The following is a 27,856-nucleotide window of genomic DNA, read 5'->3' as shown; positions in this document are numbered from 1 at the left end:
TCAATCTTACGTTGGTGAGATTGGCTCACGTTGTTGCATGTAGCGGCACTTTGTTGACATGCTGGTCGTATAATAGTCTGCTGAATGAACACACTACCGTTCACTTTATCTGGCCGTTCTACTGTTGATGGACATCTGTGCTGCTTCCAGCCATGTTCTCTTATGAATAGTGCTGCTAAGAATATTCTTGGACTTACCAACACATTTCTGATTGTGATAGACCGAATGATTGGATCAAAGGGTTATGTGCATATTCTACTTTGACAGATAACTGTTACACTGTCTTCCAAATAGTTGTATCAATTTAAGCTCACTTCAGTTGTATACTGAATCTCAGTTGTTACTGTGATTTTTGTTGCTCCACATTCTTTGTCAGTATTTGGCATCGTCAGTCTTATTAACTTGGCCTTTTCTGGTAAGTGTGTCATGGTATTTAGTGATGGCTTTCATTTGCATTTCCCTGATGGCTGATGAAGCTAAAAACCCTGTCATCATTTCTTGTTACTCTTGTCGTTGCTCATTTGGATACACTATTTTGTGAAGTACCTGCTTAAGTCTCCTGTACGTTTTTCTATTGGGTTGTATCTTTTATTAATTTGTAAAAATTCTTTATATACTCCTGGAGCACCTGGCTGGCTCAGTCTGTAGAGCATGTGACTCTTAATCTCAGGATCATGAGCTCGAGCCCCACATTGGGCATAGACATTACTTAGTAAAAAAAAAACAAAACAAAAAAAACTTTTAAAATTCTTTATATAGGGGCGCCAGGGTGGCTCGGTGGGTTGGGGCCTCTGCCTTCAGCTCGGGTCATGGTCCCGGGTCCTGGGATCGAGCCCCGCATCAGGCTCTCTGCTCGGCAGGGAGCCTGCTTCCCCTTCTCTCTCTGCCTACTTGTGATCTCTGTCTGTCAAATAAATAAATAAAATCTTAAAAAAAAATTCTTTATATATTATGGATATGAGCCTTCTGTTGGTTATAAATGTTATGTTGGGGGGAGTTGCCATACAGAAATGCTAATATTTATCAAGTTGGGTTTAACAGATTTATTCTGTAGGGCTTCTGGGTTTTCATGTATAAAAGCCTTTTCTATATCACTACAAGGTTTTTGAAAGTGTTCATCTCTATAGTGTTTTATTGTGCTTTTATGGTTTCATTGTTTATATTTAAATCTTCCCTTTATCAATAATTTATTTTAGAATAAAGTTTAAATGAAATTCTCTCATTAACAGATTCAAGTTCTAAATTATTTCATAATCAATGGCTACAAAAAAATCAGTTTATAATATTCACCACTGGTTCCTAATAAAAGCTCTTAGCAAACTAGGAATAAGAGGGTAAATAATAAATAATAAATAAACACTACCATTTGAAACAAAACCTTCAGCAAACATCCTACATAATAGTGAATCACTAAATACTGTCTACAATATTAATAACAAGATGATAAAGCTAGATAATACTACTAATAATACTGACTTCAAGATAATAGTAAAGAGCCTAGCCAATATAAGGCAAGAAAAAGAACTAAAAGGAATAAGGACTGAAAAGGAAGAAACAAAAGTATCATTATTCTCAGATAATATCATTGTATAGGTAGAAAATATTTTAAATCTTCAAAAAAGTTATTAGAATGAATAAGAGGGGTGCCTGTTTGGGTCAGTCAGTGGAGCACATGACTCTTGCTCTCAGGGTTGTGAGTTTAAGTCCCATTCGGTGTGGAGCCTACTTAAAAAAATAAATGAATAAAAATAAAGAGCAAAAGTAAATTAAAAATATTTATTTATTATGTATTTATTTTATAAATAAATATGTAAATGAATAGGAAATTTTAGCAACAATGTTAAGTGTTGGTCAGTATATAAAATAATTATACTTTTAACTACTGGCAATAGATAGAAAATTAAATCCTTTTTAAAAAGATAGCTTAATAGCATCCAAAAATATGAAATACCTAGGAATAAATGTTAACAACAAGAGTGTAAGATTTTGTCAGGAAAATCATAAAACTTTACTTATATACATGAAAAAATACTTGGATATTCTATGATCACAGATCACATCAATATTTTAAGATAGCAAATTCCTCTTTTTTTTTTTTAAAGATTTTATTTGTTTATTTGACGGAAAGAGAGAGATCACAAGTAGGCAGAGAGGCAGACTCTGCCTTCGACTCAGGTCATGATCCCAGGGTCCTGGGATCGAGCCCCGCATTGGGCTCTCTGCTCCGCAGGGAGCCTGCTTCCTCCTCTCTCTCTCTGCCTGCCTCTCTGCCTAGTTGTGATTTCTCTCTGTCAAATAAATAAAATATTTTTTTAAAAAAAAGTAAAACTGTCAAACAATGGAGAGTTCTCAGAAACTTACAGTCAACACAGTTTTAGAAATATTACTAGTTTAAGAGTCATGATAGAGAGCTATGATTTTCAAATATCTGCATAAACATGGCAGGAGAAGTAACTTGGCAACATGAGTTAATGTAGTTGGTGGTTTCTGATATATCTGAGTTTGGTATATGATATATTTGGCTGTATGTTTTATTGTAAAAATAGTTTGTTTCTTCTGTTTTTGTTTTTTTTTTAAGTGAAAATCTAATCAAATGTTTGGGGAACTTCTCAATTACTTTCCTTGGTAATTTAAGCTTCCATAAAAAATTTATTCTGTAAAATAAATTCTGAACTCTCCAAGGCCTTTCTGGTTTGGCCCTTGCCTATCTATCCAGCTTCATATCCCACATTTCGCATAATCCTTTGCACTGTAGGCCCAAGCAATATTAGACTACATGTTCCCAGAGCACTCAATGTTCTCTCTTACCCTCTCCCCTCCACTTATGTTTTCCCTCTTTCTGGAACACTCTTCCACCAGCTATCATTCTACTCCCTCTCCTTCCATAGATGAACACATCACAAAGCCATAGTTTTAGTAAAATAGCACTATTCTCACATCTCTGGCACAGTGTACTCAAATAGACCTGAGTGCAGGTCCCAGCTTTACCATTTACTAGTTGTGTGACACTGAGCAAGTTTCTGACTTTTCTGAACTTTTCCTTATCTATAAAATGGGGATGCTAATATTTACTTCAAAGATTTATTATAATGTTAATATATCTGAGACTAATAGCTGGTGCTGTTGACAGCAATGGCAGGTACAGTATTGTTATGGTCAGAAATACAATTTTAGCTGAATCTGGTAGATTAGACTGTGATTTACTCCAAAGAATTGAGTGCTTTAGGAATAATAACAAAACATGCACAATTGTGCCGATGTATTTACTTTGTGATAGGAATGATCTCTTATAAGGTTCATGTTAGTCTTTTATTTCCGGGAGGTTCTTCATCCCGACATAGGAAACCCACTAAACATATCACGGGTAATGACTAGATCCCAGGAGGCAAAGTGATAAAACCTAGATTAAAGAACCCAAATCCAATTGACTCCAGTGTCCCATGTTCTTGCCCTGTACCATTCTGCCATCTTCACATAATTCTTACATAGTATCAAAAGGTATTTCCTGAAATTTTTTTGTCTTGATATTTCTAGCAACTACTGATAACATTCTTTTTTTTTTTTTTTAAAGATTTTATTTATTCATTTGACAGAGATCACAAGAAGGCAGAGAGGCAGGCAGGCAGAGAGAGAGGAGGAAGCAGGTTCCCTGCAGAGCGGAGAGCCTGATATGGGGCTCGATCCCAGGACCCTGGGATCATGACCCATGCCGAAGGCAGAGGCTTTAACCCACTGAGCCACCCAGGTGCTCTGATAAAATTCTTTTTTAAAAAAAGATTTATTTTATATTTATATTATATTATTTATATTTATATTATTATATTATTTTATATTTATATATATAAATATTTATATATTTATATATGTATGGGGCAGGGGAGGGGCAGAGGGAGAGGAAGAGAGAGAATATCAAGTAGACTCCTTGCTGAATGCAGAACCCGATGTGGGGCTTGATCTCATGACCCTGAGATCATGACCTGTGCCAAAATCAAGAGTTGGATGCTGAGCACTACTGGTAAAATTCTAAGTATTACTAATTGCAAGAATTAATTTTAAGTATTTCTGAGTGTTGGGGCGCCTGGGTGGCTCAGTGGGTTAAAACCTTTGCCTTCGGCTCAAGTCATGATCCCAGGGTCCTGGAATCAAGCTCCGCATCAGGCTCTCTGCTCAGCAGGGAGCCTTCTTTCCCCTCTCTCTCTCTGTCTGCCTCTCTGCCTACTTGTGATCTCTGTCTGTCAAATAAATAAATAAAATCTAAAAAAAAAAAGTGTTTCTGAGTGTACTTAAAACTGATAGTACTATGCTTAAAATGTTGAGTTGCTCCTATTGATTGTAGTGGTCCAAGCTCTTCAACATGGACTCTAATTAAGGAAACAGTAATATGACGAGATCACATAATCAGGAATAATGATAGGGTGCAGTAGGAGCACTAAGAGGACGAGTCTGGAAAAGTTTCCTGGAGATGACATTTATGTAGAAACTCAAAGGACAATCAGCAGAAAGGGAGTGTTCCAAAAAAAGAGAATCATTTTAAATGTGATCATTACACTAACCGTTTGCTCCTTACAGAAATATTTTCTTGTTTCTTTAGATTCTGCACTTCAGAAGGCTCAGCTAGAAATTGAGAAACTGAAAGAAAATTTGACAAAGCTGAAAGAAAAAGGTGAGCCGTGCATGTTAGCAGATATATTTAATATACATTAATAGCATAAATGTACATGTTTTAACATAATATCTTCTCTAATAATAATAATAAAGCCTATTGCCACTGTTATTACTTATTTCTACTACTATAACTACTACTACCACTTACTGCTTACTGAGTAACAGATGCCTTGTATATATGAACTCTAATCCTCACAATAGTTCCAAGTAGTGAGTATTATTTCCATTTCATAGACAAAGAAGCTGAGTTATGGCAAGGTTAAGTGAGTTATCCAATAGCTACATTAAGTATTAATGAATTAAGTAATGTAGAGCTGGTATTTGAACCCATAGATACCTGACTCCAAAACCTGCAGTCAATAGTACATATTTTACCACTGAGATCAAGACACCTTATGATGAATTCAACAATACCTCACACATACTTGTTTACCTGGAAGCCAAGAGGCTTCGAATCCATGATGAATTAGTTAATCTGACCCTAGTTTGACTATGTAAAAACACTACCAGCTATAAATAATACAATGAAATTTGAGTGTTACAATGGTAGCAACTACAAAAATAATTAAAAACATGTCACCCATTTAATTAATTAATTTATTATGTTATGTTAGTTACCATACAGTACTTCATTAGTTTTTGATATAGTGTTCCATGATTTGTTGTTTGAGTATAACACCTAGTGCTCACCGCAATGTGTGCCCTCCTTAATACCCATCACCTGGCTCACCCATCCCCCTCCCCTCTCCCTCTGAAACCCTCAGTTTGTTTCCTGGCATCCATAGCATATTACCCACTTTAAATAATTCTAAAACTAGGTTTACCCAGTGCTTTATAATAAGAAATATATATTTGGTCTTTGTTCCTCTTTTTAAAAAATTTTTATTTTAATTCAATTAATTAACACATAATGTTTTATTGGTTTCAGAGGTACAGGTCTGTGATTCATCAGTCTTATATAATACCTAGTGCTCATTACCTCACATGCCCTCTTTTTTTTTTTTTTTTTTATCCATACAATGAAATTTTATTTAGCAATAAAAGGAAATGAGCCAACAAGTCATAAAAAGCTTTGGAGGAAATTTAAATCTCCATTGCAGAGTGAGAGAAGCCAATCTGAAAAGGTTACATACAGTATGATTCCAGAATGGACATTCTGGAAAAGATAAAACTATAGAAATAGTTGAAAGATTAGTGTATGCCAGGGACTGAGGGTAGGGAAGGGGGCAATACCCATCTTCTCCCATCCTAATAACCCTTTTTCCACAGATGATTAATCTTTTCATTTTACAGAGAAAATAGAGGCCACTAAGTAGAAGAAATCCATCTTCCTAATTCCTCACATACAAATCCAGCTCCATCTCCCACATTTTAGCTTCTTCTTTTCACATGCCCTCTTTAATGTCCATCACCCAGTAATCCCATCCCCCAACTCCCCTCCCCTCCAACAACCCTCAGTTTGTTTCCTATGATTAAGAGTCTCTTACTGTTTGTCTCCCTCTCTAGTCTCGTGTTGTTCTATTTTTTCCTCTCTTCCCCTATGATAGTCTATTTTGTTTCTTAAATTCCATATACCAGTGAGAGCATATGATAATTGTCTTTCTCTGATTGGCTTATTTCACTTAGCATAATACCTTCTAGTTCCATCCACATCATTGCAAATGGCAAGATTTTATTTTTTCGATGGCTGGGTAATATTCCAGTGTGTGTGTGTGTGTGTGTGTGTGTGTGTTTGTACACGACATCTTCTTTATCTATTCATCTGTCATTGTTGGCCCTGTTTCTGCCACCACACTCCTAAAGCCCTCGAAATTTCCTGGGATGGGAATGATAAAAAGTGTCTTTTGTTATGTTAATGGGGACTGTTGGAAAACCTCTTGGTTACCAGAGGCTGGAAGGGGACAGTAGCTAGAGATTGAGTTCAGTCACCAATGGGCAGTGATTTCGTCACTCACGCCTATGAATGAAGCCTTTATAAAAACCCCAAAGGACAGAGTCTGGAGAGCTTCTGGGTTGGTGACCACATGGAGATTTGGAAGAGTGGTATGCACAGAGAGGATATGGAAACTCCTCACCCTTTTACTTATACCTTGCCCCATACCTCTCTCCCATCTGGCTATTCTTGAGTTACATCCTTTTATAATAAACTGGTAATCTAGTGAGTAAAATGTTTCTGTAAATTCTGTGAACCACTCACAGAATTAATTAACAACTTAATCAAATTAAGGTGGGGGTCATGGCAACTTCTGATTTATAACCAGTCTGTCAGAAGCACAGGTAACAAGACGGGTTTGTCACTGGCATTTAAAATGGTAGGCATTCTTGTGGGACTGAGCCCTTACCTATGGAATCTGATGCTGTCTTGAGTTAGATAGTGTCAGAATTGAGTTGAATTATAGGATACCTGGCTGGTGTCCAAGAATTGCCTGGATGTGTGGGGAGAAAAAAACCCCACACATTGTAATTGGTGATCAGGATTGGTAACCCTTCTTTTCTTACTTTATGAATACTTATAACATGAATACTGCTTTCTTAGCAACTAATAAAACAAGGAAACAAAATCAGTAAGGATAAAGACTTAAGAATAGTACCAACCAACATGACCAAATTGATAATTATAGAAAACTCCACCAAATCACAGGTTCTTTTCAAGTATGCATGGAACATTGACAAGGAGAGGCTGTACTGAGCCATAAAACAACTTTCTGTGGAGGAACTGAAGCCACACAAATTGTGTTCTCTGACCATAATAGATTTAAACTAAAAATCAATAACAGAAATATATTTAGACAATCCCCAAACATTTGGAAGCCAAACAAGATATTTCTAAATTTTTTAAAGGATTTTATTTTTATTTATTTGTGAGAGAGAGAGAGAGAGCGTGTGCACGGGCAGGCAGAGTGGCAGGCAGAGGCAGGGGGGAAGCAGGCTCCCTGCCAAGCAAGGAGCCTGATGTGGGACTCCATCCCAGGACATTGGGATCATGACCTGAGCCGAAGGCAGCCGCTTAACTGACTGAGCCATCCAGGCGTCCCCAAACAAGATAGTTCTAAACTGCCATGCCTTCAGAGAAAAAATTACAAGAGATGTTAGAAAATATATTCCATGAATTAACTTGGATGAAAATGAAAAAAAAACATATCAATATTTGGGGGAAGTAACTAAATCTGTGCTTGGATGAGAATTTGTACCATTTAATGCTTATACCAGAAATTGAGAGAGGACTCAAAGTGATCCAACCTTTCACCTTAAAAACCCAGCCAAAACAAGTGAAATGAAAGTGGTATTAAAAATAAGTGTGGGGCGCCTGGGTGGCTCAGTGGGTTAAAGCCTCTGCCTTCGGCTCCGGTCATGATCCCAGAGTCCTGGGATCGAGCCCCACATCGGGCTCTCTGCTTGGCAGGGAGCCTGCTTCCCTTCCTCTCTCTCTGCCTGCCTCTCTGCCTACTTGTAATCTCTGTCTGTCAAATAAAAAAATAAAATCTTTAAAAAAAAAAAAATAAGTGTGGGGCGCCTGGGTGGCTCAGTGGGTTAAAGCCTCTGCCTTCGGCTCAGGTCATGATCCCAGGGTTCTGGGATCCAGCCTCACATTAGGCTCCCTGCTCAGCAGCGAGCCTGCTTCCTCCTCTCTCTCTGCCTGCCTCTCTGCCTACTTGTGATCTCTCTCTCTGTCAAATAAATAAATAAAATCTTAAAAAATAATAAAAATAAAAATAAGTGTTGACATCAAAAAAATTAAAGACAGAACCACAGGAGAGTATATTGTAGAACCAAGAGTGGTTCTTTGGAAGGATCAATAACACTGGTAAACTTCTAATTTGATCATGAAAAAAAGAGAGAAGACAGCAAATCACCAATACAAGAAATGACAGAACATTTCTACAGACCAGAAAGATAACAAGGGAATATTTTGAACAACTTTATGCCACTATATTTGATGACCTGTATGACATGAACACATTTATTCAAAGACAAACTACTAAACTTCACTCAAGAAGAAATCTGCCCAAGGAAATGAATTTGTAGTTAAAAATCCTCCCATGAAGAAAATTCTAGGCTCAGATGTCTTCACTAGTAAATTCTAAAAAAAAAATTTTAAGAATTAATAGTACCGGGCACTTGGGTGGCTCAGTGGGTTAAGCCTCTGCCTTCAGCTCAGGTCATGATCTCAGGGTCCTGGGATAGAGCCCCACCCTGGGCTCTCTGCTCAGCGGGGAGCCTGCTTCCCCCTTTCTCTCTACCTGCCTCTGTGCCTACTTATGATCTCTCTGTCTCTGTCAAATAAATAAATAAAATATTAAAAAAAAGAATAGTACCAATTTCATATAAACTCTTCCAGAAAATTGAAGAAGCCAGAATATTTCCAAACTTTTAAGAGGTCAACATTATCTTGATATCAAAACCAAACAAAGATATTACATTAGCACTGATAACTATAGAAGAACTTGTAGAAGGACAACGAGTAAGAAGTAACTTTTGGGGTAACAAAATAAGTTGTATTTATCAACAATGGATTGGCTAACTAAGTGACTGTGTATCTATTAATAAGGACATAAATCTAGTTGCACAGATGTGAATAGATATCTGTGATATATTAGCAAGTGAAAAAAGCAAGTTGTATATGTGGTATAATGCTATTCTGATTTTTATTTTTTGGGTGTGTGTGTCTGTGTGTGTATGTTCACAGGACTGCTATGAGGTGGTACACATTAATGTATGGCAACAAAGTTGTGAAGACACTGGAATAATTTTGTATCCGTTGTAAATAGCTGCTGGCCTGAGTCTTTCAGCTGTCTGTCACCTACACCAGCTGGCCAAGCTCCTCCCTGCCCCTTGTCTTCCCAGCCACTAAATGGATAATACTTAACAATTCTCTAGAACTCTTCTCTGGAGCTACGTTCTTATACGTGAGAGGCCATGATTTAGGAGTTACTACATATGTGTAGTACAACCCTTGTCTGAAGACTATGCATATAAAATATTTTGAAGAATATTTATTAAATATTAATCATAATATTTTGGGTCAGGGTAATGAGTAAGGGTTAGATGAGAATATTCACTTTGAACATAACTGTATACTTTTTTCTTTTTAGCAAAAAGCCTGTATTCATATTGTGATCAGCAAAACAATATTGCATTCAAAACAAGTCATTATTAGGGTACCAGGGTGGTAGAATTAGTTGTTTGACTCTTGGTTTCGCCTCAGGCCTGACTGATCTCAGGGTTGTGAGACTAAGCCCTGCGTTAGGCTCCGCACGTACTGTAGAGTCTGCTTGAGTTTCTCTCTCCCTCTCTCTCTGGCCCCTCTCACTCTCTCTTTCGCTAAAATAAATAAATCAATATTTACAATGAGCCATTATTCAAATGCATTTTTAAGATTTATGAAAATTGAAATTCTGGTAACATTCAGTGTGGAGAAATGGGCAGTGTCATTGCACAAAATGTAACTTTCTACAATCTTTTTAAAGAGTAATTGCATGGGGGGCGCCTGGGTGGCTCTGTCAGTTAAGCATCAGCCTTTGGCTCAGGTCATGATCTCAGGATCCTGGGGTCGAGCCCCGCATCGGGCTCCTTGTCCAGTGGGGAATCTGCTTTTCCCTCTCCCACAATCTGGAAGAAATGGATGCATTCCTAGAGACATATAAACTACCACAACTGAACCAGGAAGAAATAGAAAACCTGAACAGGCCCATAACCAGTAAGGAGATTGAAACAGTCATCAAAAATCTCCAAACAAACAAAAGCCCAGGGCCAGATGGCTTCCCAGGGGAATTCTACCAAACATTTAAAGAAGAACTCATTCCTATTCTCCTGAAACTGTTCCAAAAAATAGAAATGGAAGGAAAACTTCCAAACTCATTCTATGAGGCCAGCATCACCTTGATCCCAAAACCAGACAAGGATCCCACCAAAAAAGAGAACTACAGACCAATATCCTTGATGAACACAGACGCAAAAATTCTCGCCAAAATACTAGCCAATAGGATTCAACAGTACATTAAAAGGATTATTCACCACGATCAAGTGGGATTTATTCCAGGGCTGCAGGGTTGGTTCAACATCCGCAAATCAATCAATGTGATAGAACACATTAATAAAAGAAAGAACAAGAACCATATGATACTCTCAATAGATGCTGAAAAAGCATTTGACAAAGTACAGCATCCCTTCCTGATCAAAACTCTTCAAAGTGTAGGGATAGAGGGCACATACCTCAATATTATCAAAGCCATCTATGAAAAACCCACCGCAAATATCATTCTCAATGGAGAAAAACTGAAAGCTTTTCCATTAAGGTCAGGAACACGGCAGGGATGTCCATTATCACCACTGCTATTCAACATAGTATTAGAAGTCCTAGCCTCAGCAATCAGACAACAAAAAGAAATTAAAGGCATCCAAATTGGTAAAGAAGAAGTCAAACTACCTCTCCCTCTGCTTGTGCTCTCTCTGTCTCTTGCTCTCTCTCAAATGAATAGATAAAATCTTTTTAAAAAATCATTTAAAAATAAATAAAGAGTAATTTGGCAATATCTATCAAATTTCCTAAATGCACATATCCTGCAATCCAGCGGTCCCATTTCTGGGGATTTATTTTTTTGGAAATAATGTCATAAATGCCCGAAGATTGGTAAACAAGGATAATGATGTTAGAATTGTTTGTAAGAGTAAAGCACCGGCAAAACACCTGAATCTTCTTCAGTAGGGAAAAGTGACACCCAGTATGGCACATTGGGACAGTGCCGCACTGTGCAGAACAAAATGAGAGACCTGATGAAGACCGATATATTAATAAGTGGTATATGAATGAGAGGGACTAAAGAGCAGAGAGGAATAAATGATCGATATGACAGATGGCATCCCCAAAATATATATTGAGCAAAAGAAGCCTGACACAAAAAATACATATATTAAGATTCCATTTATAGGAAGAGCAAGGACCAGTAAAACTAATCTAAGAATAAGAGAAACCATAAGGGACTCTTAATCTCATAAAACAAACTGAGGGTTGTCGGAGGGAGGTGGGTAGGCGAGGGTGGTTGGGTTATGGACATTGGGGAGGGTATGTGCTGTGGTAAGTGCTGTGAAGTGTGTAAGCCTGGCGATTCACAGACCTGTACCCCTGGGGCTAATAATACATTATATGTTAATTAAAAAATTAAAAAAATAAATTAAAAAACTAATCTAAAAATAGTTCCAAATGAGAAATGAAAAGTGACTTTATAAGGATTTTCCTGTAAAGACATCTATGACATATTCACAAGTGGTAAAGTTGCAGACAGATTATGTAGCATTGTTTAAATCTTTAAAAATTGCGCAGGCAAAAAACTGTCTCTGTCTCTCTCATTATATATACACATCCACTCACACATACAGGGTGGGATTATGAATTATTTTTTTTCTTTTTGGTGTGTTTTCAGCACTTTTCAAATGAAAAAATTACATACCAAGGGGGAAAAAATAGGAAGGGGAAAAAAGAAGAAAAGGAGGAAAGAAAAACACAAGGGATAATTGATACAGAACAGGTGATGAAGGAAAACAAAGGAGACTTGAAAGCAGCAGAAGAAAAATAAGAGAAGTGTGAGCAGAAGTAGCTCAAAAGAAACAGCTACAGATTCAGGAAAGTCTCAGGTAGCAAGTTTGCAATATCGAAACTGGTAAGCACTGGAAAGAGCAGGTCTTACCTTGAAGTGCTAAGCTCAGAGAGGACTACCATTTTATGGTCTGTGGGGCAGACAGAAAGATGCCTTTGGTGCATGAACTTGATTTAGCTAGGAAAATCTGTCCATTCAGTGCTCGTGGCTCAGCACTCGTCATCTGTGGGGCGCTACTGTTGCTGAGTAGAAAATATGTCTAGCACTATATGTGGTGTGTAAGACAGACAGGATCACAAGCAAGATGGGAAGATAATTTTCTCGTTTGTATAAATCTTAAAAGGTAGGTTCCACTGCTTTAACTCAAAAAGCCTCTATTGCTGGAAATCCTATTCTCAAAAAATCCAGCTCATTAGTTTGGTGTGAGAAAAAAATTCTGTTTCAATAGGTTGGCAGAATATTCTAGGGCTGGACTTGAGAGTAGCAGCTCTCCCTTGGAGAGAGTCACATATGTAGAGCCATGGAAGGACTGATGAGAAGGCAGGAAACAGCACTTCCTTGGTTTTTAAAGTTAGTCCCTCAAATCAAAACTTTGATCCAATTGAGCCAACTGTATCCTGTTCTCTGTTTTAGATTCGGTTGACCTACAGAAAGCAAGGGAACATAATCAGAGACTGGATAAGGAAATTCTGGCTTTAAGAAATCGGGTTCGATCACTTGACTCAGAAAAAAAAGTGCTTGGAGAAGTGGTAAGTTGTTTAATGTAATTTGTTTTTAGAATGTATGTATGTATGTATATATGTATTTAAAAGATTTTATTTATTTATTTGACAGAGAGAGATCACAAGTAGGCAGAGAGGGAGGCAGAGAGAGAGAAAGAAACTGGTTCCCTGCCAAGCAGAGAGCCTGATGCAGGGCTCGATTCCAGGATGCTGGGATCATGACCTGAGCCGAAGGCAGAGGCTTTAACCCCCTGAGCCACCCAGGTGCCCCTAAAATGTATTTAAATGCATATAAAATAACAATCAGCAGCTAAAGCACTACATATATATCATTAGTGATGACCAATCCTGGTGGCTAGAGCATCCCAGATAGATGCCATTCCCTGACCTTGATACAGTCCATCAGTATTTTTTTTTCCATTTACAGTCTATCAGTATTTATGTTTATACATTTTAACTACCTGTGCTAAATAGTAATGTTTTGCTATTGTGTTAATTTAGGATCTTTTTTTTTCTTTTAAGATCTTTTCTTTTTTAAATTTATTTAAAAGATTTTATTTATTTATTTGACAGACAGAGAGCATAAGTAGTCAGAGAGGCAGGCAGAGAAAGAGGGGGAAGCAGGCTCCCCTCCAAGCAGAGAGCCGAATGTGGGGCTCCATCCCACACCCTGGGATCATGACCCAAGCCGAAGGCGGAGGCTTTAACCCACTGAGCCACCCAGGCACCCCTAAGATCTTTTCTTTCTTTTTTTTTTTTAGATCTTTTCTTTTTAATATAGATTTAAGTTTGAGTTGTGTCACATTTGTGAACCATTTCTTTTTAGTAATATTTGATTTTTAATATGTACTTCCAAGTTCTGGGTATATGTGTCTTCAATTTTAGTTTATATTCATTTTACAATCATATCTCTAGCATCTCACACAACACCTGTGTATCACACGATAATAAGTGCTCAAGTAATTTTGTTGCAAGAATGAATAAACACCCATTAGATTGGCTCTTATCAAAGCAACAGAAAATAACAAGTATTGATGGTAATCTGGAGAAATTGGAACCCTTGTGCCTTGTTGAGAATGAAAAATGATGCTGTAGTCACTGTAGGAACCAGCATGGCACTTTCCCTAAAAAGTAAATGTGGAATCACCATATGATCAAGCAATTCTGCTTTTGGGTATATACCCAAAGAATTGAAGGTAGAGACTTGAACAGATATTTGCACACTCGTGTTCATAGCAGTGTTATCCACAAGAGCCCAAAGGTTGAAGCCTTTGAGGGATGAATAGATACACAGAATGTGGACTATACAATGGAATTGTATTCAGCTTTTTTTTTTTTAAAGATTTTATTTATTTATTTATTTATTTATTTGACAGCGAGAGAGAGAGATCACAAGTAGGCAGAGAGGCAGGCAGAGAGAGAGAGAGAGGGAAGCAGGCTCCCCGCCAAGCAGAGAGCCCGACGTGGGACTCGATCCCAGGACCCTGAGATCATGACCTGAGCGGAAGGCAGCGGCTTAACCCACTGAGCCACCCAGGCGCCCCTTTTTTTTTTTTTTTTAATCAGCTTTAAATAGGAAGGAAATTCTGACCTATGCTGCAACATGGCTGAAACTTGAAGATGTTATGCTAATTGAAATGTGACAGAAAAGGACAAATAGTATATGATTCCCCTTTTATGAGGTACCAAGGATAGCCAAAATCATAGAGACAGAAAATAGAATGATGGTTTCCAGGGACTGGGATGCAGAGAAGGGCAGAATAGGGAATTCTTGTTTAATGGGCATAGAGTTTCAGTTTTGCATGATGAAAAGAATTTTGGAGATCCGTGATGGTGATGGTACATAATAATTAGAATGTACTTAATAATATTGAACTGTGCACTTGAAAATGGTCAACATGGTAAGTTTTGTATTGTGTATATTTTATCATTATTTTTTAAATGCACTCATAAAAAGAATGAGTAGACAACAACTGTTCAAGTTGTCTTCGTCTTTTTACATTCACGTATTTAATACCAACATATACTTATATATGTAATACATACACACACATACATGATAAAATTTAAGAAGGGTGTATCCCAAACAGTGTTATACTTCTGGAAAGGGAAATGGGATTGTGGGGTAAGGTTATGTGAGGGAAAATTTCACTTTTAACTCTATATACCTATATATTGTTTGAAATTTTTTCATGAAGAATGTATTTATATCTTTTAAAAACAAAGCAAATCACCTCCCATACCCCATCCTCTCATATTTAAAATACTTTTGTATTTAAGGTTGAAAGACTTAAAGGAGAGATTCGTGAATCTCAAGAGAATGGAAACCACTCCCCTGGGAAAAGTGTGGGTGCTGAACAGCGAGAACAGGTATTTTAGTCTATTCTTTCTGATTTCAAATTATGAGGTGAGTCGCATTTTTGCAGAGTACACTGAGTGATTTTACTAATTATTTGCTTCTCTCCTCTTATTGCTTGTCTTTTTCTATTGCTTGGCCAACTAGAGTAGAGGAAGAAATTGTACAGAGGATGTGTTTCTGTTCACATCTTCCCCACAGGGAAAATTTATATGAAGAATCTAATGGACTATATTCTTTTTTAAAGGAAAAAAAAGGAATTGTACAAAGATATAACCAATTTGGGCATTTTTAATCATCAAAATGAAATTGATTTAGAGAATCAATCAATGATGATGGAGTGATTATTTGGAGTCCCACTTAAAGTAACAAACTATGGTAAAGAACCAGAAAGGCTTAGATGCTATACATAATCTCTGGTCTTTTCAGCATGATCAGCCTCTGCAGTGGTGGGCAAACCAATCACCATCAAGCTGGAATGCAGTGGGAGCCTGTATGTTTTAGGTAGGGCTGTGTCAGACACTCAGGGCAAGGAGCTAGACTGCTTTGGGCGGGGGAGTGGGGGTGGGGGTGGGTTCCTCTTACTTACCTAAGACGAGTGACATCCCCTGTTGCTCAGCTAGTTTTTATTGTAGCTCCTTGGTCCCTATAGCCCAGATCTCTTAGGTATCATGGAAACTATAGCTATAGGATTTCTTGGCTCTGACCCAAGGGACTGTTATCTTTCCTTGTCTTCCAAAACCCTCTTACATAGAAGCAGTGCGTTTTTATAGGAAGGAAGGGAGGAAGAGCAGAGAAGGTGGAAGAGAGGAGTGGAGGGAAGAAGGAATTTCCAGGCAAGACTTCAGTAACTTTTACCAAAACTATTCCCAAAGAGCTCAGTAGTGCTCAGAGTGCCTGGTGGCTGAGTCGGTTGAGTGTCTGACTCTTAATTTATGCTCAGGTCATAATCTCAGGGTTGTGGGATTGAGCCCTGAGTCAGGTTCCCTGCTCAGTGGAGGTCTTCTTAAGATCCTCTCCCTCTTCCTCTATATCTTCCCGTGCTCACACTCTCCCACTCTCTCTCTAATATAAAAAAATAAATCTTAAAAAAAAAAAAGGAACTCAGGGTGCTCTAATTAAAAGCAAGTTGAGGGGCACCTGTTTGGCTTAGTCATTTAAGCATCTGCTTTTGGCTCAGGTCATGATCCCAGAGTCCTGGGATGGAGCCCCGCGTCAGGCTTCCTGGTCCTAGGGGAGCCTGCTTCTCCCTCTCCCTCTGCCTGCTGCTCCCTTTGCTTGTGCACTCTCTCTTTCTCTCTGTGTGTGTGTGTGTGTGTGTGTGTGTGTGTGAAATAAATAAATAAATAAATAAATCTTTTTTTAAAAAGGCAAGTTGATTTTTAGTAACCATTTTAATTAGTTTCTTGTTTATCCTTCCAGTATTTCTTTATTCAAATATAAAAAATTTGAATATTTATTCAGATTTCCTCCTTTCCTGGTTTCTTTTTCTTTTTACTAAACTGCTCCTAGAGATCCTTCCATATCATACAAAAAAGTCTTCCTCATTCTTTAGAACAGTTTAGCTTTCTATTTTGTGGATGTACGATGACTTATTTAACCAGTCTCCTTTTGATAGACACTTGGGTTATTTCTGGTCTTTTGCCCATATATGTAGGTATTTCTGTAGGATAGAGTCACAGAAATGGGATTGTGGGGTTAGAGTAGATGGATCTACAATTCAGGTAGATACTATCTGATACTCCTCAGAAAGAATTATACCACTTTCCTCTCCTTCCACAATGCATGTAAAAATCAGTTTCTTAAAGAATTCACCAGCTGAATATACTGTCTACTAAATGTGAGCTGAGAATGGGTACTAAGTGTAGTTTTATCTATTTATAGTGAAATTGGGAATTTTCATATGTTTAAAAGTTATTACATTTCTTTTATAAAATTTGCATCATTGAAATGTTTAATATAATATAAGCATACATATTTTAAGAGTTGAGTTCAGTGAATTTTGACAAGTGGGTATACCTTTAACTACAGCCTGCCATCAAGTTATAACTATATTAAAGCTATCAAGTAATCAAGTTATAACTATATATAACTATAATCAAGTTATAACTATAACTGCAATCAATTCATTAATCCATAAATTTTCCTCTCCCTTTGCCATTAACCCCACCTCCCACTAGTCCTTACTCCACCATCTTCTATTATCAGAACTCTCTAGAATTTCAAATAAGTAGAATCATCTAGTAGCTTTTTTGTGTTTAGTTTCTTTCACTTATAATGATGCTTTTGATATTTATCTGTGTTGTTGCCTGTGTCAGTAGTTCATTTTTTTATATTGCTTAGTAATATCCCTGTATTCAGATATACCCGAAATTGTTTACCCACCTGCTGGTTGATAGACATTCAAATTGTTTTTAGGTTACAAATAAAGTTGCCACTAATATCCTTATACCTGTTGTTTTTTTTTTTTATTCTTGGATAAATACCTAGTAGTGAAATTATCAAGTAATAGAGTAAATGTATGTTTAACCTTATTAAAAAACTACCAGACTGCTTTCTGAAGTAGCAGTACTCTCTTACATTCCTACCAACAATAGTATGGAAGTTTCAGTTGCTTCTCATTTTCATCAACATTGTTATTGTCAGTCTTTTGAATTCTAGATATTCTAGGGGACATATAGTTGTATCTCACTATGGTTTTATCATTTTTTAAAGTTTTATTTATTTTAGGGAAAGAGAGTGTGAATGGGCAGAGGGGCAAAGGGGGAGGGAAAGGGAGAGAGAATCTGAAGAAGACTCTGCATTGAGCATGGAGCCAGACGTGGGGCTCAGTCTCACGACCCTGAGATCGTAACCTGAGCCAAAATCAAGAGTCGGACACATAACCAGCTGAGTCACTCAAGCACCCCTCACTGTGGTTCTAATTTTACTTTTGAAAGTATCTAATGGCAATGAGTATGCTTTGATGTGCCCATTAGCCATTAGTATATGTTCCTTTATGAAACCTCAATTTAAATATTTTGCTTGTTTTTAACTGAATTATATGTATATTAAGTTTAAGAATTCTTTATATATGTTGCATACTAGTCCTTCATTAGATATATGTACTTTAAATATTTTCTCTCAGTCTATGACTTATCTTTTTATTTTTAAAAGTATTTTATGAAGAATAGTTGTTTTAAAATTTTGATGGAACCCAATTTATCAAAGTTTTCTTTTAAAATTTTATTATAGGACATATAAGCCATCTAAGAAATTTTGTCTATACCAAGGACACAAAATATTTGTCCTCTCTTTTCTTCTAAAAGTTTTAGAGTTTCAGCTTCTACATTTAGGTTTATGATCCATTGGAGATAATTTTTGTATATAGTGTGAGGGGAGGTTTGAGGTTCATTTATTTCCAAATGTATATCCTGTTATTCTGGAATGATTTATTGGAAAGAGAATTATTTAATTACTTTGGCACCTTTATAAAAAATCTGTATTCAGCTCAATTTCTGGACGCTCTTCTGTTCCATTAATCACATTTGTTTGTAGGATAATATCATGCTATTGTTTTATTGTAAGTCTTGAAATCAAAAAGAAAATCTTTCCAACTTTTTCTTTCAAAGATGTTTGGACTGTTCTAGGTTCTTTGCATTCATATACATTTTTTAAAAGATTTTATTGATTTATTTGAGAGAGAGAGGCCTGGGGACCCTGTGATCATCACCTGAGCTGAAGGCAAATGCTTAACTGACTGAGTTACCCAGGTGCCCCTTCCATATATATTTTAGAATCAACTTGTCATTTTTGACAAAAATGCCTGCTAGGATTTTGATTGGGATGGCACTGAATCTGCAGATCAACTGAAGCAGAATTCATATTTTAAAAATATTGGGTCTGCCAATGTGTCAACATGATCTATATCTTTCTGTTTGAGTCTTTATCTCAGCAATGTTTTATCATTTTCAGCACACAGTTCTTACCTATGTGTAATTTCATTTATTCTTTGAAAAAATTGAAGTATAACTTACATACCATAAAATTCACCCCTTTAAAGTATATTGTTCAGTGGTTTTTAGTATATTCACAAAGTTACACAATTATTACGACTATCTAATTTCAGAATATTTTCATCTCCCCAAAAGAAACCCCATATCCATTAGTAGTCGATCTCCATTCCCTTAGCCTCCAGCCTCTTGGCAACCACTGATTTGCTTTTTGTCTCTAAGAATTTGCCTATCTGGTACATTAAATACATGTGGAATCATGCAGTATGTGGTCTTCCACATCTGGCTTCTTTCACTTGGCATAATCCTGTCAAGCCTGAAGCATATTATAGCATGAATCAGTACTTTATCTCTTTTTATGGCTAAATAATATTTCATTGCATGGGTCACAACACATTTTGTTTATCCATTCACCAGTTGATGGACATTTGGTAGTTTCCACTTCATGGCTATTATGAATAATGTTGCTATGTACATACATGTACAATTTTTTGTGTGGACATATTTTCATTTCTCTTGGGTATGTATGTAGGAGTGGAATTGGTAAGTCATATGTTAAAATTTAACCTTTTGAAAATGCCAGGCTGTTTTCCAAAGCAGCTGCCCCATATAACATTCCTATGAGCACACTATGAGAATTCCAATTTCCCCACACCTTCACCAATATTTGTTATATTCTGTCTTTCTTATCATAGCCATTCGAGTGGGTGTGGAGTAGTATCTTAATGTAATTTTGACTTGCATTTCCCAAGTGATATTAAGCATCTTTTCTTAACACTTATTGGCCATTTGTATATCTTCTTTAGTAAATGTCTTTTTATATCCTTTGCCAATTTTTAATGGCATTATTTGTCTTTTTATTGCACGGGCTCTTTATATATTCTATTTATTAGTCTCTGTCATAGACTGACTTGTGCCTCCTCTGAAATGTGTTGAAATCCTAAACCCCGGTACCTGTGAATACAACCTCATCTAGAAACAGGGTCTTTGCAGATGTAGCCAAATGAGGATGAGGGCATTAGGATGGGCCCTACTCCAACATGACTGGGGTACCTATAAGAAGAGGAAATGCTGTATGAAGATAGAAATGCACAGGGAGTGCCATGTGCTTACAGAGGCAGAGGTTGGAGTGATGGGCTGCAAGCCAAGAAATGCCAAGGATCGACAGCCACCATCAGAAGCTAAAAGAGGCAAGGAAAGATTCTACCCAGTGTCTCAAAGGGAACTTGACTCTGCTGACAGCTTGATTTCATAATTCTGACTCCAGAGCTATGAGGAATACATTTTTGTTTTTTAAAGCCTCCTAATTTGTCGTACTTTGTGATGGCAACCCTAGGAAACTTGTAGACATTCTGGTACCAGAAAGTGCGGTACTTCTATAACAAATACCTAAAACTGGAGAAGTGGCTTTGTAATTGTATTATATGTAGAGGCTGGAATAATTTTGAGGTGCTAGACAGAAAAAGCCTAAATTGCCTTGAAGGGACTGTTGGTATAAATATGAACTTGAAGGTGGTTCTGGTGGGAGCTCAGAAAGAAGTGAGAGCTACAGGGAAAGCCACTGTCATCTCAGAGAACACATATATTGCCAGTATCTTGCTAGAAATATGAACGTCAAAGGTGTTTCTGGTGAGGCCTCAGAGAGAAATGAGCAACATACTGTTTGACTCTGGGAAAGAGATGATCCTTGTTGTAAAGTAACAGAGAATGTGGTTAAGTTACGTTTTACCATTGGGTGGAAAATAGAACCTTTAAGTGATGAACTTGGATGTTTAACTGTGGTGATTTCCAAACAAAATATGTAAGGTATGGTTTAACCTTGATGCTTATGGTAAAATGCGAGAGGAGAGAGGTAAGTTGAATTAATGGTTAATAAAAAGGAAAAACACTTGTTCTAAATCCTATAATACATTGTTATTATTTTTGCTTTAGCCTATTACCTTTTATTATTTTTTTAAGATGTTATTTATTTATTTGACAGGGACACAGCGAGAGAGGGAACACAAGCAGGGAGAGTGGGAAAGGGAGAAGCAGGCCTCCTGCTGAGCAGGGAACCCGATGAGGGGCTCTATCCCAGGACCCTGGGATCATGACCTGAGCCAAAGGCAGACGCTTAACTCACTGAGCCACCCAGACACCCCAGCCTATTACCTTTTAAAGAGAAAACAAATATTTCACATTTAACCACATACTGACCATTTCTAGAGCTCATCATTACTTTGCATAGACCCAAGTTTCTACCTGGCACCATACTTCTTTAGCCTAAAGAACATGAGTCAGCATTTCCTCTAGTATAGATCTACTAGTGATAAGCTTTCTGGTTTTGTTTGTCTGCAAAAGTCTTTGTTTTGCTTTTTTTCCCCCCCAAAAGCTTTTTACCATGGTAAAATGCACATAACAGAAAATTTATCATGTTAACTATTTCTTTTTAAGACTTATTTATATATTTTAGAGAGAGAGAATGCAAGCAGGGGGAGGGGCATAGGGAGAGGAAGAGAAGCAGACTCTGCACTGAGTGCAGAGCCCAAGATGAGGCTCAGTCTCACAGCCCCGAGATCACATGACTTGAGCTGAAATTGAGTCAGATGCTCAATCCACTGAGCCACCCAGGTGCCCCTCATGTTAACTACTTTTAAGTGTACAGTTCAGTGATAGTAAAACATTCACATTGTTGTGCAGCCATTACTGACATCCACCTCCAGAACTCCCTTCATCTTGTAAAACTTAAACTGCATATTCATTAAGCAGTAACTCCCCTTCTGCCTTTCTCCCAGGACCTAGCAACCACCATTCTACTTTCTATCTCTATGATTTTGACTACTCGAAGTACCTCATAAAAGGCGAATCAGATACTATTTGCCTTTTTCTGATTCACATTTCAATCAGCTAATGTCTTCAAGTTTCATCCACATTGCAGCATATATAAGAATTTCCTTCCAATTTAAGGCTGAATATTATTCCACTGTATAGTCCACGTTCTGTGTATCTGTTCATCCCTCAAGGGATACTTGACTTGCTTCAGCCTTTTGGCTGTGTGTTCACTGCTATGAACATGAGTATGCAAATATCTGTTCAAGTCCCTGCTTTCAATTCTTTTGGGTATATACCTAGATGTAGAACTGCTGGATCATATGGTAATTCTCTTTCATTTTATTGAAGAACCACCTTACCATTTTCCATAATGACTGCACCATTTTACATTCTCACTGACAGTACACAAGGGTTCCAGTTTCTCCATATCACCATCAACACTAGTTATTTTCTATCTTTTTGGTGCTAGCTATCCTATTGGATGCAGAGTGGTTTCTCATTGTGGTCTGAGTTGCATATATGTAATCATTAATGATGTTAAACATCTTTGCATGTGCTCATTAACTTTTCATATGTTGTCACTGGAGAAATACCTATTCATGTCCTTTGACTATTTTTTTAAAGAATTTTTTATTTTTTTGTCAGAGAGAGAGACAGAGACAGCAGTCACAAGCAGACGGAGCTGAAGGTAGAGGAACAAGCAGGCTCCCTGCTGAGCAAAGAGCCTAGTGTAGGACTCAATCCCAGGACCCTGGGATCACAACCTCAGTGGAAGGCAGATGCTTAACCAACTGAGCCACCGAGGCGTTCCCCTCCTTTGCCTATTTTTTTTTTAATTCTAAAGTTTTCTTATCTCTTTTTTTTCTTATTTTTTATAAACATATAATGTATTTTTATCCCCAGGGGTACAGGTCTGTGAATCGCCAGGTTTACACACTTCACAGCGCTCACCATAGCACATACCCTTCCCAATGTCCATAACCCCCCGCCCCCTCTCCCAACCCCACCTCCCCCCAGCAACCCCCAGTTTGTTTTGTGCGATTAAGAGTCACTTATGGTTTTTCTCCCTCCCAGTCCCATCTTGTTTCATTTATTCTTCTCCTATCCCCCTAACCCCCCATGTTGCATCTCCATATCCTCATATTAGGGAGATCATATGATAGTTGTCTTTCTCTGATTGACTTATTTCACTAAGCATGATACCCTCTAGTTCCACCCACGTCGTCGCAAATGGCAAGATTTCATTTCTTTTGATGGCTGCATAGTATTCCATTGTGTATATATATCACATCTTCTTTATCCATTCATCTGTTGATGGACATCTAGGTTCTTTCCATAGTTTGGCTATTGTAGACATTGCTGCTATAAACATTCGGGTACACGTGCCCCTTCGGATCACTACGTTTGTATCTTTAGGGTAAATACCCAGTAGTGCAATTGCTGGGTCATAGGGTAGTTCTATTTTCAACATTTTGAGGAACCTCCATGCTGTTTTCCAGAGTGGTTGCACCAGCTTGCATTCCCACCAACAGTGTAGGAGGGTTCCCCTTTCTCCACATCCTTGCCAGCATCTGTCATTTCCTGACTTGTTAATTTTAGCCATTCTGACTGGTGTGAGGTGATATCTCATTGTGGTTTTGATTTGTATTTCCCTGATGCCGAGTGATGTGGAGCACTTTTTCGTGTGTCTGTTGGCCATCTGGATGTCTTCTTTGCAGAAATGTCTGTTCATATCCTCTGCCCATTTCTTTTTTTTTTTTTTTTTTTTTTTTTTTTCCCCTTTTTATTTATTTATTTCTTTTTCAGCGTAACAGTATTCATTCTTTTTGCACAACACCCAGTGCTCCATGCAAAACGTGCCCTCCCCATCACCCACCACCTGTTCCCCCAACCTCCCACCCCTGACCCTTCAAAACCCTCAGGTTGTTTTTCAGAGTCCATAGTCTCTTATGGTTCGCCTCCCCTCCCCAATGTCCATAGCCCGCACCCCCTCTCCCAATCCCACCTCCCCCCAGCAACCCCCAGTTTGTTTTGTGAGATTAAGAGTCATTTATGGTTTGTCTCCCTCCCAATCCCATCTTGTTTCATTTATTCTTCTCCTATCCCCCTACCCCCCCATGTTGCTTCTCCATGTCCTCATATCAGGGAGATCATATGATAGTTGTCTTTCTCCGATTGACTTATTTCACTAAGCATGATACGCTCTAGTTCCATCCACGTCGTCGCAAATGGCAAGATTTCATTTCTTTTGATGGCTGCATAGTATTCCATTGTGTATATATACCACATCTTCTTGATCCATTCATCTGTTGATGGACATCTAGGTTCTTTCCATAGTCTGGCTATTGTAGACATTGCTGCTATAAACATTCGGGTACACGTGCCCCTTCGGATCACTATGTTTGTATCTTTAGGGTAAATACCCAGTAGTGCAATTGCTGGGTCATAGGGTAGTTCTATTTTCAACATTTTGAGGAACCTCCATGCTGTTTTCCAGAGTGGTTGCACCAGCTTGCATTCCCACCAACAGTGGAGGAGGGTTCCCCTTTCTCCACATCCTCTCCAGCATCTGTCATTTCCACGTCACTCGGCATCAGGGAAATACAAATCAAAACCACAATGAGATATCACCTCACACCAGTCAGAATGGCTAAAATTAACAAGTCTGCCCATTTCTTGATTGGATTGTTTGTTCTTTGGGTGTTGAGTTTACTAAGTTCCTTATAGATTTTGGATACTAGCCCTTTATCTGATATGTCGTTTGCAAATATCTTCTCCCATTCTGTCAGCTGTCTTTTGGTTTTGTTAACTGTTTCCTTTGCTGTGTAAAAGCTTTTGCTCTTGATGAAATCCCAATAGTTCATTTTTGCCCTTGCTTCCCTTGCCTTTGCCGATGTTCCTAGGAAGATGTTGCTGCGGTTGAGGTCGAAGAGGTTGCTGCCTGTGTTCTCCTCAAGGATTTTGATGGATTCCTTTCTCACATTGAGGTCCTTTATCCATTTTGAGTCTATTTTCATGTGTGGTGTAAGGAAGTGGTCCAATTTCATTTTTCTGCATGTGGCTGTCCAATTTTCCCAGCACCATTTATTGAAGAGGCTGTCTTTTTTCCATTGGACATTCTTTCCTGCTTTGTCGAAGATTAGTTGACCATAGAGTTGAGGGTCTATTTCTGGGCTCTCTATTCTGTTCCATTGATCTATGTGTCTGTTTTTGTGCCAGTACCATGCTGTCTTGAGGATGACAGCTTTGTAATAGAGCTTGAAGTCTGGAATTGTGATGCCACCAACTTTGGCTTTCTTTTTCAATATTCCTTTGGCTATTCGAGGTCTTTTCTGGTTCCATATAAATTTTAGGATTATTTGTTCCATTTCTTTGAAAAAAATGGATGGTATTTTGATAGGGATTGCATTAAATGTGTAGATTGCTTTAGGTAGCCTGGACATTTTCACACAGACCAATATCCTTGATGAACACAGATGCAAAAATTCTCACCAAAATACTAGCCAATAGGATTCAACAGTACATTAAAAGGATTATTCACCACGACCAAGTGGGATTTATTCCAGGGCTGCAATGTTGGTTCAACATCCGCAAATCAATCAATGTGATACAACACATTAATAAAAGAAAGAACAAGAACCATATGATACTCTCAGTAGATGCTGAAAAAGCATTTGACAAGGTACAGCATCCCTTCCTGATCAAAACTCTTCAAAGTGTAGGGATAGAGGGCACATACCTCAATATTATCAAAGCCATCTATGAAAAACCCACTGCAAATATCATTCTCAATGGAGAAAAACTGAAAGCTTTTCCGTTAAGGTCAGGAACACGGCAGGGATGTCCATTATCACCACTGCTATTCAACATAGTACTAGAAGTCCTAGCCTCAGCAATCAGACAACAAAAGGAAATTAAAGGCATCCAAATCAGCAAAGAAGAAGTCAAACTATCACTCTTCGCAGATGATATGATACTATATGTGAAAAACCCAAAAGACTCCACTCCAAAACTACTAGAACTTGTACAGGAATTCAGTAAAGTGTCAGGATATAAAATCAATGCACATAAATCAGTTGCATTTCTGTACACCAACAAGACAGAAGAAAGAGAAATTAAGGAGTCAATCCCATTTACAATTTCACCCAAAACTATAAGATACCTAGGAATAAACCTAACCAAAGAGGCTAAGAATCTATATGCAGAAAACTATAAAAGTACTCATGAAAGAAATTGAGGAAGACATAAAGAAATGGAAAAATGTTCCATGCTCCTGGATGAGAAGAATAAATATGTGAAAATGTTCTTTGCCTATTTTTAACTCATGTTGTTTTTATGCTGTTGAGTTTTAGGAGTTCTTTACATATTTTGATTATATGAATCCCTTATCAATATATAACTGGAATGGAAAATCTTTTTCCATTCCATAGGTTTCCTTTTCACTGTATTGATGCACAAAAAAATTCTAAAATTTGTGAAGTCTAGTTTGTCCATTTTTTGTTTTATTATCTGTGCTTTTGGTATAATATCCAAGAAATCATTGCCAAATCCAATGTTGTAAAGCTTTTCCCATTTTTTCTTCTATGAGTTTTACAGTTTTAAGTCTTGCACTTAAATCTTTGATCCATTTTGAGTTACTCTTTATATTTGCTGTTAACGTACAACTTCCTTCTTTTGCATATGGATATTCAGTTATTCCAGCATCATTTGTTGAGAAGCCTGGCCTTTTCCTATTGAATGGTCTTGGCACACTTGTCAGAAATCGTTTAACCATATGCATGAAGGTTAATTTTTGGTCTCAGTATTCTGTTCCATTGGTCTATTTGTCTGTGTTTTGGCCTGTACCACACTATTTTGACTACTCTGGCTTTGTAGTAAATTTTAAAATCTGGAAATATGACTCCTGAAGCTTTGTTCTTTTCCAAGATGGTTTCAGCATACCTTGAGATTCCATGACTTTTAGGATGGATTTTTCTATTTCTGCAAAAATGACATTGGGATTTTGATAGAAACTGCATTGACTCTGTAGATCTTTTGGGTAGTATTGACATCTTAACCATGTTAAGTCTTCCAATTCATGAACATGGAATATGTTTCTGTTTGTTTTCTTTAATTTTTTTCAGCAATGTCTTGTAGTTTTCACTGTACAAGTCTTTCATCTCCTTGATTAAGTTGATTCCTAACTATTTTATTCTTTTTGATGCTATTATAAATGGAAGTGTTTTTGCAATTTCCTTTTCGGATTGCCTTGTTGTTAGTGTGTAGAAGTGTGTTGATTTTGTATCTTGTTACTTGGTAAATTCATTTGTTATGTCTGTTTGTAGAATCTTTAAGGTTTTCTACATAAGATAATATCATCTGCAAATAGAGATAATTTTTCTTCTTCCTTTCTAATTTGGATGTCTTTCTTTTCATTGCTTAATTCCTCTGACTAGAATTTCCAATACTATGTTGAATAGAAGTGGTGAAAGATTTGTTTCTGATCTTATAGGAAAAGCTTTTAATCCTTGACCATTGACTATGATGTTCACTGTAGGTTTCTTAAAAATTTCTTATTATGTTGAGATAGTTTTCTCCTATTCCTAGTTTATTTCATATTTTTTTATTCATGAAAGGGTGTTCATGTCAATGTTCCCTCATACTTTTAAAGTGGTATATTACATTGATCGACTTCTGTATGTTGAACCATACTTAAATTTCAGGACTAAATTTCAC

The 27,856-nt window shown here is 37.4% G+C and overlaps 1 protein-coding gene across 1 annotated transcript in view; it reads left to right on the top strand.

The window, feature by feature from the left end:
- The window catches only part of CCDC30 (coiled-coil domain containing 30), a 100,583-nt gene that overhangs the window by 727 nt on the left and 72,000 nt on the right, over positions 1-27,856 (top strand). Inside the window, exons 2-4 of the mRNA XM_046002431.1 lie at positions 4,592-4,663; positions 12,894-13,009; positions 15,263-15,352. Coding sequence (XP_045858387.1) covers positions 4,592-4,663; positions 12,894-13,009; positions 15,263-15,352 — 278 coding nt within the window. The remainder of the gene's footprint in view (positions 1-4,591; positions 4,664-12,893; positions 13,010-15,262; positions 15,353-27,856) is intronic.

The sequence above is a fragment of the Meles meles genome, chromosome 1, assembly GCF_922984935.1.
Source record: "Meles meles chromosome 1, mMelMel3.1 paternal haplotype, whole genome shotgun sequence".
Classification (NCBI taxonomy): Eukaryota; Metazoa; Chordata; class Mammalia; order Carnivora; family Mustelidae; genus Meles; species Meles meles.
This window is presented reverse-complemented; position numbering and strand designations above follow the sequence as displayed.